Below are 12,423 nucleotides of genomic sequence, written 5' to 3'. Positions count from 1 at the left end.
TTCTTCGCTCCTCGGTAAATTTTTATTAAATACTCATGTCTACCGCCTAGCATTTGCCAGGAAGAGCTCTAGTTAATGAGCCAAGATTTTGCTTTATTTTTTTTCAAAAATTGAACTATAGATGTTCCAGCTTATCCCCAAGCAGCTCATACAATCACCTGCCAGCCAGATAATTAAAATCCTTTAACTGAAAGATACAAAAACAACAGGTAGAAGAACCTTGAGCCGTAGTGTCCAGGGCAGTAGATTAACAGGAGCCGAGATATATTTAGTTCTGCGTCTCTCTCATTTTGGAACAGCCAAATCTCTGGGTGGCCTTAAACCAGCCACTTTCTCTTGGCAGCTCATTCTAATTTGCACCCTCTAATTTCCACTGGAGAAATAATTATACTCTACTAACTGAGGTGCCCCAGACGTCTTTCATTAGATGATATTGTCTAGGACTCTAGGTGATATTGACGGCTAAGGAACTGTGAGAATTGATATCCCAAAGTGGCTGAGATTGAGAAAGACAATCTATTTCCTTCCTTCCTTCCTTCCTTCCTTCCTTCCTTCCTTCCTTCCTTCCTTCCTTCCTTCCTTCCTTCCTTCCTTCCTTCCTTCCTTCCTTCCTTCCTTCCTTCCTTCCTTCCTTCCTTCCTTCCTACTCTCAATGTCTTTTGATGTTTCATTCTCTGGAAAAATTCATCATCATTATTATTACTATTATTATTCATTAAACATGAACCTCAGTCAACTGAACATTCAAACTGACTGGCGCTAATGGTCGACACGAGTTGCTGCCAGCATCCTAGGTATCAACCAGGTACCTCCTTAAAATGTAGGATGTTCCGAGTAGCGCAGTTTTTTTGTAGCATTGCTGGAGTTATTGCAGGAAGCTGCAGTTTCTTGATGTGTTTTGCAAAGTTTTTGGACCTAGTTCCCAGTGTCCTGATGACTATGGGTATCACTGTTACACGTTTCATCCATAATCGCGCAGTTTCAATGGCCAGGTCGTGGTATTTCGTAATTTTTTTCAGTTCTTTTTCTTCGACTCTGGCATCTCCTGGTACAGCGATATCAAATCAGCTGTACGCTTCGGTTCTCTACAACTGCGATATCTGGCATGTTGTGTTCCAAATGGCGATCTGTCTGTATTCGGAAGTCCCACAAGATCTTCACCCTCTCATTCTCAATATTATTATTATTATTATTATTATTATTATTATTATTATTATTATTATTATTATTATTATTATTATTATTATTATTTATTAAAAAGAGAAACACCATCCTCAAAATACCCAGTTTGTGAATGATGATAAATCTGTTGACAGCAAGTATTAATTGTTGTTGCACCCCATTGGAGAAAAGTTATTCTTCCTTCATGAATGTACTGAACACTTCGGATCTGGGATATCCTTCTTGGGATTAGAGTTAACATAAACTGACCTATTAGGGATAATTAAAATAAAAAAACCATGTCTGTTGAGAAATGGAATAACCATGCCCCCTGTGATAGGAAAGTTTGTGTGTAGGAAAGACCCGGGCCCCGTTCCCTTGGACAGGTCTACAACAACTCGCCACAGGAGAAGAGCTACAACTAATATTGAAAAAATAGTGGAATAGAATCATGAAAGAGAGATGGCAAAGGAGGGACAAAATGAGACGTGAATGACAAAAATTAAAATCTTTTTAAAAATTATTTTAAATAATTAAATTGAATTTTGAATTGTCCTGCAGCAAGTTGGCCCATGGTGAGTTGACCGTGGCAGTTGGCCGTGGTGAATTGGCTGCAGGGGCTTCTCCCATTCTGCCCTTGGACTACAAGGCAGTGAATACTATGTTACCTGTTTTAGAAAACACACATACAAACACACCTCTTAACTGGACCCCAATGTGTGGGCCTAGAGAGTGTTGATACACCTCTATCTGCATGGGGCTTTCTACCATTTTTAATTATTATTTGATATTTTTTTTCTTCACCACGAAGTAGTTATTCATCTGTATTGATCTGTTTGGGTACAATTTGTGCAGTCATGAAATTGGGGCAGCCTGTTAGTCCTCTTAAATAAATAATAAATACATGCCAGGATGCTATTCGATGCTTCCCCTTGTCTCTTGTTTTTGGTCCACATGGCTTCAGTTGAAGGTTCTGGATTTGGGAAGCTAAGCAGGGTCAGGCCAGGCCAGGCCTTGGATGGGAGTTGCCAGAAAGGCTTTGGGTAGGAGGCCAGTCTGGAAAAATTGAAAAAGCAGGTCCCTTTTGAGCTGCCGAAAAGAAAGTTGTGTGTTTGTGTCCATGAAGTTATCAGGAGCTGAGCCTGATTTGAGAACATCTTGACCTTGTTTTCAAAAATGTATTCATATTCATTCTGCATAAATTTAACAAATAAAAGCTGAGCAGCATCTGTTATGGATGTATTAGCTTTTTGCCCCAACTTAATCAAGGTAGTGTACATAATGAAGGCTGCTTCCCATTTCCCCACCACCAACACCAACAACAACCCAGTGAGGTGGGCTTGACTGAGAGAAGAATTGGCCCAACATCCCCCAGCCGGCTTACCTGCCCGAGGGAGGACTCGAACTCACAATCTCCCAGTTTCTAAACCAGCACCTTCGCCACTTCACCAGACTGGCTTTGTTAGACTGCTCGAGATTTTCATTTCTGCCATCAGGCAAAAGGATTGGACTAGATGAGGGACAATCAAGCATTTGAGGGCACAACATGTCCCTCAAACAATTGGAAGCTCCAGTTGGTGCAAAATGCAGCGGCCCGCATGGTTTTGTGCAGACCTTGGTGTTAAGATGTGTTACCTCTCCTTCGGGAGCTGCATTGGTTGCCGTTTTGCTTCTGGGTGCAATTCAAGGTGCTGGTTGTCACCTTTAAGGCCATTCATGGCTTGGGATCAGGTTATCTAAGGCAGAGTCCCCAACCCCCAGTGCCTGGCTGAGGAATTCTGGGAGTTGAAGTCCACAAGTCATAAAAGGGCCAAGTTTGAAGAGCCCTGCGTTAGATGATGGTTGGGCCACTGATGGCCCCAGAAGGAGACATGAAGTCTGCAAGAGCATCTGCTTCTCTGTCTAACCGATCTCTTTCTCTCCCCCCTGCAGGCCTGTTACCTTTGCTACAATCTCCTGGTGTTAGCCAACGTGGTTGTGGAAACCAAGCCAGCATCCCCAAAAGAGCAGGTAAGATGGGGACCAGGGTCAGGACAGCAGGAAAACTAGCTTTGGAAATAAAGAGGCTGTGTTCAGACCAACCTTAGACAGCAAATCTCATGTTAGGGAAATATATGTATATATATTATTCCATATATTGGAATAATACTTACACGGTGTGTGACATTTAGCCTGGCAGTTGCTCAATTTTGCAGGCAACATAAATTTCCGTTTCACAGCTCCACTGGAGCCAGCTTGCTTATACAACTCACTGAAGTGGAGAAATGCTGGCTCAGGATATCTGTGGGTCTGGGGAAGGTGCAAAATTGATGTGGAGTTGTAGTTTGCAATTAATAACTAAGAGGTACTTAACAGAGGCCTTTCTCGGAACATGGGAAAGTCAACCAGGACCTTAGCGTGTTTATGTGTATGCATGAAGGCAGAATGTAGTTTATTTGGGCTTTGCCACAATTACAGTTTGTTAAGATAAGTTTAGGGTATTATCAGTTGTGTGAACGCAGCCAAAGATAACGTGAGACCCATCTTTCGGGAAGAAGCAGTGGAGGGCAGAAAAAAGCGTGTCCCTACTGGAGTCTTGTTGAAACAGGTTTAATTGTGTGCACCATCCAGAGTCACAGTTGTGAGATGGGAGGCTATAAAATTTAATAAAGTAAAAAAAGGGAGAAAGCGAAATTGGAGGATCAAGATCCATATAACATACAAATATTTCTGCAATTCCCTTTCTTAAGGCAGACACAATACATTTAACCTGGTCTGGAAAACAATAGCAATTACAATCACTGCACAAATGTAGATAATTGCAAGTTTAATTAAGGGTTTTGTGACTTGGCCTGTTGTGCAAGTTCAACCCAGAAAATGAGTTAATTCAGTTATTAAGTTCTGCATGTTGAGTGAATGTAGTGATGTGTATAACATGTAGTTTAGCCACTCTCTACAGCAGGGGTGTCAAACTGCTGGCCCACGAGCCGGACACATCACAACAAAACCGTGCTCACCCCATTGCCGACAATGGGGAAAAAGCTCTGATACGTTGCGCGACGTCATGTAACGTCGTGCTCTACAGCTAAAAAAAACCCAAAGCACAAATATTTCTAGTTTGTATCATTTCAGGATCCAATCTGGGTCCGTCACCAAGACCGGAAGTTTGTCTTCCAAGCTTTCAGACTTGTGCTAGAGCCCATCTTCAAGGAACTTCTCCCTAGCAGACACACACACACACACACACACACACACACACACACACACACACACACTTGGAAGACAAACTTCCGGTCCTGGTGACGGACCCAGATTGGATTATCCTGGAACACATATATTAGCCTTCATTTGTGTATCATTTCACTTTGCAAGTGAGGTAGCAAACACATGTGGGGATGCTCCCCTCTGACCTAAACCAGGTATGCTGGCTAGGAATTCTGGGGGTTGTAGCCTGTCACATCTAGAGGGCTCAGGTGGGACGTATGCTAGGAGATGTCAGTGTCATGGTTCCGACAGATGCAATTCTTCAAAGAACCTGGAGGCATTGTTTACCTTAAGGAGTCTTTAAACAAAAGAGCATAGCTTCGGCAGGTACATGGTAACGCCAATATCTGTATTCCCCTCCCCTAAGCACACAGTATCAAAGCACAGTTCCTCCCTTTAATTAACCGTCATAAATCACATTCTCCAATTAGTTTGAATTGTAAGCTTTCCCTCCTGTTTAACAGCCCGCCAAATTCTTAGCTTATTTCAAAACAGCCTTGAGAGACATTCTTCCCACTCCCGCCAGCATCAACTAATCCTAACTCTAAAAGTAACGCACAGGTTTTAAAGAAGCAAAGCTGTCTCTCCACTTGTCAAAGCGAGAACCTCTGATTTTAGCAGCCTTGACAGTCAGATTGTAACGGAATGCGGGGAATGACCTCGAGAGGCAGGAGGAAGAGCTGCAGACCAGACAAAGGCCAGACAAGGGTCAGCTGTGTCCACAGAAGGACTGAGGGAATGGTGAACATCCTAGAAGGGACCCTCCTTAGTTTCTTGGACAGTAAAGGGGTGGGTGGTGGGTGGGGAGATGTACTTTCAGATTTGCAAGATTCTGTTGATGTAACCTTTTAATAAAATAGAATTTGTTTTATTTGGGCAGGGTTCCTGTCTGGACTACCTCACCAAAACTAACCCTGTCCTTCACCATTCCCCGAAGTGCATTCTGTTCCATTCTGTTCTGTCCAAAAGTTTAGCTTTGCTCCTGCCCCGCTCTCTTGTTACTACCCAGTGGATTCTTCTGACCTTCTTCATCTTTGACCATTCTTCCCTTTCTCCTGCACGCTCCGCAGAGCCACCTCCAGCAGCTTTGCCTCCAGGTGCAGCAGCACATCAGCAGCAGCATCCGCGAGGACCCCGCTCTCCTCTACCGGACCAAGTTGAAGAACTTGGCTGCCCAGACCTACGTCAAGTGGCAGGAGCTGCTGTCACAAGGCTGCCTCCAATTAACCCGCTAGCAGGTAGGGTGTGTGTGTGTGTGTGTGTGTGTGTGTGTGTGTGTGTACCTTTCATGGGCAGCCTGCAGGGAGCTCTAAGCATGGGGAACCTGCCATTGCAATAATTCTTTCCAGACCTCTGTCTACTAGCTCCAACCCCTGGTATTGTCTGCCAAAAGGGTGGAATGTCGGAGCCGGCCTGTTGAGAATTTGTGGGGAGGGCACCAAAGGCAGGAAAAGGGGAGAGGGGAGATCCCCAAGCGCCAGGCTGAGGAAGGTCTCTCGCACAACCTTCTGCCGCACTGGTGAACAAGTGTCCTAATCAGCATGTGCGTGTGTTAACATATGTTTGTGCCGGGTGCCATTTGGAATATACTCTGCTCCAGGCAACAAATATTCAGCCTTGGAAGGAAGCTCTGGCAGCTGCAGTTGCAGTTTCCAGCTGTCTGTGGCTAGCTGCACATTACACCCCCCCCCACCCCAGCTGGTGGCAAAAAGCCCAGCCTGCAGCACGTGGGATTGGGAAGGAGCGAAGCAGGCCGGCCGGAGACCCTTTGCCGTGAGTCAGTCCTAAAGGCTTTGCTTGGATGCTGGGTCTCAGCAGCCGGCCAGAAACGGAAGTGCGGCCGATGCGTGCAAAACACACCCTCGCATCCTTTCCGTTCCCTCTTGTCATTTGCAAAAAGCTCCCAAGGCCAGGCCGTGGCTTCATCACTTACTCCAAGGGGAAGCCTTTGTGAGCTCCCCTCCCAGCCAACCGGAACAAAGTGGGTCAAAAATGTCAGATTTATTTTTTATTTCCAGTTTTGGAGGTGATGGGAATGGGAAGGTTCCAGGGCCTCAACCGCACCCTTTAGAGCAGGGGTCTTCAAACTTGGCCCTTTTATGACTTGTGGACATCAACTCCCAGAATTCCTCAGCCAGCATGCCTGGCTGAGGAATTCTGGGAGTTGAAGTCCACAAGTCATAAAAGGGCCAAGTTTGAAGACCCCTGCTTTAGAGCAAAGGGGGGGGGCAGGGGGGGAAACCATGACCCTTTTATGACTTGTGGACTTCAACTCCCAGGATCCCTGAGCCATGCTGGCTGAGGAATTCTGGGAGCTGAAGTCCACAAGTCATAAAAGGGCCCTGGTTTCCCACCCCTGCTTTAGAACAGTGTTTTTCAACCTAGGCATCTTCAAGATGTGCGGACGTCAGCTGAAGCCCCGCACATCTTAAAAAATGCCAAGGTTGAAAAATGTTTTTTTAGAGGCATGATGAGAAGGGCACTGGCCTTTCTTGGTGTTACCAGCAAAGCTAAAAAGCATAGCACCCCCACCCCATCACCCCACCCTAGAAACAGAGGTGTTCTTTCTTAAAACCACAACCAGGTATGCACCTGGCAGGTAGAATGGCAGCTGAACCAAGCGGGTATGTATGTATGTATATACGGAGGTATTTATGTTTACATTTATATGCAGCCCATCTCGCCCTGCAAAGCAACCCTGGACAGCTGTTTATCCCAGATTTTTTTTTCCCATGCCTTTTTGGTCACTTTTTTTTAATTCCATTTATATCCCGCCCTTCTCCGAAGACTCAGGGCGGCTTACAAGCTTAGCAGTAGCCTTCATTCTATGTATATGCCTGCTTATTAGGGCTTTCACACCCCCCCCAAGCGGCATTATTACAAAGTCAGCTTAATTGCCCCCAACAATCTGGGTCCTCATTTTACCTACCTCGGAAGGATGGAAGGCTGAGTCAACCTTGAGCCTGGTGGGATGCGAACCTGCACTAATTGCAGGCAGCTGGTGTTACTTAAGGAGGCATTAGCCCACTGCTCCACCAAGGAGCACCCTGGGATTCTGCCACTCCTACATTTAGCCTATGCTGTTTTCCCATTCTGTAAGGTCTGTTTTCGAGAGCCACTGTGGTGTAGCGGTTAAGGAAATCGGGCTAGAAACCAGGGGACTGGGTGACCTTGAGCCGGTCACACACTCTCCGCCCTAGGATGGAGGCAGTGGCAAAGCCCATCTGAAATACCTTGTCAAGAAAACACATTTACGTTTTCTAAATCAGCCATGAATGAACAGAAAGAGGTCCTTGAAGCTAAAATCCAACTTCACTTTCTTGAAGGTGTACCAATAGGTATGTTTTTTTTTTAAAAAAACCCTACAATTAGAAAGAATAGGATCTAGGTTCTTGGATATTAGCTGTCCCCAGTTGTGTTAGAAACACAAGTTTTCACTTTGAGGTGGGGCTGAGATTTCTGGAGGCTACAGCATGTTCCTGGTCTGTGACTGAAGTAGTGGGTTGAAAGAACAAGTAGGCTTCAGTTGGACCCCAGGAAAAATGTCCCACTGTTCAGTGATAGAACAAATGTCTGTGGAGGTGGCATTTATTTTTCCTTCACTGAGAGACTGACTGGGCCTCTGCAATCACGGTCAATATGGATTCCTGCACTGGCCAAGGCGGGGAATTGCAGCTCTTACCATCTCCGATTCTACAGACCCGTGACGTTAATTTTCTTCCTAGAAGAGCTGGCCCCTATGATTTTCTCAGACCTTTTTAAAATTGGGCTGGCTTTACAAAGGATTGTGAAGCTGGTGCAGTTGAATTGCTGTCCCAAATTTACATTCTTCCTCCAGGTTTTCACGATGCCAAACGATTTAATCAGACAACGTATGTGGGATTGAGATTGCTATGCCGATCCTAGTTTAGCCCCCGGCCTCTTGAATTTGGGGAACTATTATTATTTTTTTTTTTTCCAAACAAAGACTGCACGGGCTTCCAATCTTCTTAGCACTGTCGCTTTGAGACAAGCTTCACTATGTTCTGACATTCTGCCTTCTGTCTGGTAGGTTTCCTAGCCTCTTTTTGCAGTGGGTCAGGCGTTGGAGAAATCCTTGATTCAGTTCATTCTCTGCTATTCATTCCTGATCGCCCGAAAACGGCATTCTGATTACTCTCTACCTTATCTGCGTGTAGTCCTCGACTTACAACCTCCATCGAACCCACTGCAACTGATAAGTTAGTTACCTGGTTGTTAAGTGGATCTGGCTTGCCCCCTTGACTGCTTGTGAGAAGGTCACACGACCCTAGGGATGCTGCAAAGGTCGTTAACTCTGAAAAAAAAAGGTCCTAAGTCACTTTTTTTCAGCGCCGTTGTACCTTTGAAAGGTCACTAAATGAACTGTTGTAAGTTGAGGATTACCTGTATTAGCTGATCCTCATCCTGGTACCATTAGCAACCTGCGCAGCTGCTCACTTTTTTCACCTCTGTATTCCTCCTTTGTATTCCTGTTGCGACTCACTGCTTTTGCAAATGATTACCGTAAAAGTTTTATCGTTTCCTCCTGTAGCTTTGCATTATTTGTATTGCCAGCTGGTTGCTGGCCATAACTAAATTATAGCGATAATAACATCCTCCACACACCCCCTCCTCCAAATAATTGGACTAATTTTTCCCGTTGGGGGGGGGGAAGAGGTCACTTTTAGTGGTTTTTCAGGACCACACTGACATCAGAAACTTTTAACCCCTTAATCCACAGCCCCAAACAAACAAAAAGAAGTGAAAATTATTTCCATACCCTCTCTGCTGGTATCACAATATATCTGGCCACATCTCAATGAGATTGGATAGCGGGGGTGGGAGGGTGGGGTGGGGTGGGGGTGGATGGAAACTGGACATAGTAGATGTCTTATTCCTCCCACTCTCAGCTGGCCCTGAGGACCCCTCCCCCCCCAGGCCTATCAGAACCTGCCCTTCCATCCCCCTACCATTCAGCCTCAACTGCCAGTCCTTCTCCTTCCATCTTCCCACCCTCAGAACTGATGAAGCTTCTTGGATGAGAAGCGAAAGGTTTTCTTCTTCCTCAAAGAAAGAAACCGTTCAGTTGCCTTCTGAAGAAATGAAAGCACCTTTTGAGACAATTGTGACCTGGGTGACATAATCTCCACAGACATTCACCAAAGGGTGAATGTTTAAAAGGCATCACACGCACCCACCCACCCCTTGCCAGCACCAGCGGGAAAGAACCAGGAAGAGCCAGTCCTTCGGTTGGTGTGGGTCAGATGAACTGCTCTCCCCAACTCCCGAAAAACCTGGCTGCACCCAAGAGAAAGGTTGCCCAAGGCCTTTGGGCTAGTGCAGTGATGGCAAACCTTTTAGAGATCGAATGCCCCCAAACCGCCACTCCCCCTGCCACGCCCACCCACAGGGCCACCCACTGCCTCCACGGCCCGCCACAGGTCACCCAGGCAGCCCTGCAGCACCATGGCCACCACGCCCTCCTCCCGTGCCCCACAGCATCATGGGCGCAAGGGTGGAGTCTTGCCCGGCTGCCATGTCCTTGGTTGCACTGCTCCATGCGGCCCGTTCCCGGGGGAGATTCTCCTCTGGGGGGGGGCTGCTGGTGAGGAGGCGGCCATGGGGGGAGGCGGGGTTGGGGCAACGGCACGCCTGCCCACAGACAGGGCTCTGAGTGCCGCCTCTGCCATGCGTGCCATAGGCTCGCCACTACTGGGCTGGTGCATTTTGGTAAAAGGATCCAGGCACAGGGATCTGATCTTCTCCACCTAGCAGCCAGTCCATCTACCTCTGTGCCCTGCTGCCAGCTCTCTCTGCCATCCATCCGATTGAGAAGCTGAGCTGTCGCCAAGATCCTTGTATGCAAACATGATGGAAACCAGAAGCGCCCCTGGGCTCCTGCTTCCCTAACTCTATTAGTCAGGAACTTACTCACCCCAGACGGACTGAGCTGCCTGGCCCGAAGTAATCTGAAGACCTAGGAAATTGTGGAGGGGCTGGGGGGCTGGGGGAGGCAGCAGGAAATGACTTCATTGCGTGGTTCTAATCAAGGGGCTCATTAGGAGCCGGGGATTTTGTCATTCGTCTCCTGTCTGGGTGCCTTTCGCCCGATCAGCTCGCTTAGATCGGAGAGAATTTGGAAGGGAGCCCTTCCAGGGGGTGGCATGGCTGTCTCCGGAATCCATGCCGCCAACGTGCCACCCATTAAGGGACAGTTTAGTTTCCCTGGCACGGAAGAGGGTCACCTGCTAAAATTGCCCATCTTCCGTTCACGGTAGCTAGTCTTGGGCCAGAGAACTTCCCAATGGAAAAAGAGTGAACTCTCTTGGGCGAACCCAGAACTTGGGAAGCTTTTGCCTTTTGCCAGCATCTCTTGCCCAAAAGACCCCCCCCCCTTTTCTGTGGCCAGAAAGAAAATTGGCCGGAGATGCTCTGCTGATTCAAACAGAGCCCTCTCCTCATTTCTGGAGGGATGGCATTAAAGTGGAGAAGGTCTGCCTGATGGCTGTGACAGATTCTCTTCTCTAGAATGACCCAGTTTTGCAGGACCCCTTTCCCTATCAACCCCCACCACCCGCCAGTCAAGTTCCCGTGCATGCCGAGCTTGGGCTCTTGTTTTCACCAGGGCCTGCCATTCGCGCCCCTCTCCCCGTGCCATACGGTTTCCCAGCAGCCACAGTGGCAAGCCGTTACGCGGAAGCACAGGCTCTGTTCCGTCTCTCAAAATAGGGGACCCGCCAGGCGCTCCTGCGTGGGAGTTCTGCCGTCTGTCCTGGAAAAGAATCTCCGCTTTTTACTTCCCAGGATGGAAAGGCGGTTGCTCGCTCGGAGCTGGGGCAGAAAGTCACTTTGCACACGCTCAGAGGACCCTTAGCTTCGCCCCCATTTGTGCCAGCGAGATAATCGCTGCCTGCATGTCTGCCGGTGGGAAGGGCCCGGCGGTGCCCAAGGGGGTGGCATTGCCAGCTCCGTTGAAAGAGAAGGGACTTTTGCCTTATTTACCACCGCCCCCCTCGGCCAAGTCATCCCAGGTCTGTTCCTAAAGTCTTTTCCTTGCCTTTTCTTCTCCTTTTAGGCCAAGAGTGATCAGGTTTAATGAGACATCCTGGGCCACGAAAGATCTTGCCAGAAGGAACAGCATCACAGAACTCAGAAAAGCCCTTAGTGGTATGAAGGGGGGGGGCGCGGCAGAGGCAATTCGGTCGCCACCCCCTCAGAGCCACCAATAAAACCCAAGTTCTTGCATCCCGCTTCCTCCTAAACTTTCTGAGCCTTTGCTTGACATGTCCCATAAGGCACATCATTTCTCCCAGGGCTAAGCCCACCTTGTTTAGTGTTTACTGTTTTCTTTAGACCCGCCTGTGCCTTTAAGGCCCCCGTGTTCAAAGCAGGCATCCCCAGGAAGGAATAACCGCCCCCCTTCTGCACAAGAAGGAGGTTAAAATAAACGTCATTTTTGATGGATTTGATTTCTCTCTTCTTGGCTGTTTTCTGGGGCTGCGAAAGAGACTTACCTCCATCTTCTGCATGGAGATGATCCCAGTCAAGAGGTAAGGTGTGTGTGTGTGTGGCGGGGGGGGGGGTCTTTTCAAGCGTCCCGGCGCAGAGGGGAGAAATTAATCGCACCATTCCCTCAAGTCGGTCGTCCATGGAGAACTTGCCGGGAGAAATTATAGAGCGCAGAAAGTCCTCGACTTAATGACCGTCATTGACCTGGAATGCGGTCGTACAGTAGATCACCGCTGTCATTTTATGACCTTTTTTTTTTCTTTTTCGCAAGGGTCGTTAAACGAATGCTGCAGTTGGTCAGTAAACGGGCCCATTTTAGCCAGTGAGGTTTTTTTTTTTTGGTTTTCTTTTGTTTGTTGCCACGAACCAAAAAGTAAATGCTTCTTTCTAACAAGAAACTCGGAAAATAACGTGTGCAGGATGCCACAAACTGCCATCAATGCAGGCCGGTTGCCAAGCGCTGAAATCACAATCACGTGTCTCTGGGGGAGGGCAACCGTCCAGAGTTTT

The 12,423-nt window shown here is 47.5% G+C and overlaps 1 protein-coding gene across 1 annotated transcript in view; it reads left to right on the top strand.

Annotated features, from left to right (window-relative positions):
- The window catches only part of FAM178B (family with sequence similarity 178 member B), a 78,743-nt gene extending 66,973 nt beyond the window's left edge, over positions 1 to 11,770 (top strand). Inside the window, exons 3-5 of the mRNA XM_081333587.1 lie at positions 3,094 to 3,171; positions 5,475 to 5,642; positions 11,480 to 11,770. Of these exons, the coding sequence (XP_081189713.1) occupies positions 3,094 to 3,171; positions 5,475 to 5,639 (243 nt within the window). The 3' untranslated portion in view covers positions 5,640 to 5,642; positions 11,480 to 11,770. The remainder of the gene's footprint in view (positions 1 to 3,093; positions 3,172 to 5,474; positions 5,643 to 11,479) is intronic.
- Positions 11,771 to 12,423: the final 653 nt, after the last annotated feature.

Source organism: Vipera berus, assembly GCF_964194415.1.
Source record: "Vipera berus genome assembly, chromosome: 8".
Classification (NCBI taxonomy): domain Eukaryota; kingdom Metazoa; phylum Chordata; class Lepidosauria; order Squamata; family Viperidae; genus Vipera; species Vipera berus.
This window is presented reverse-complemented; position numbering and strand designations above follow the sequence as displayed.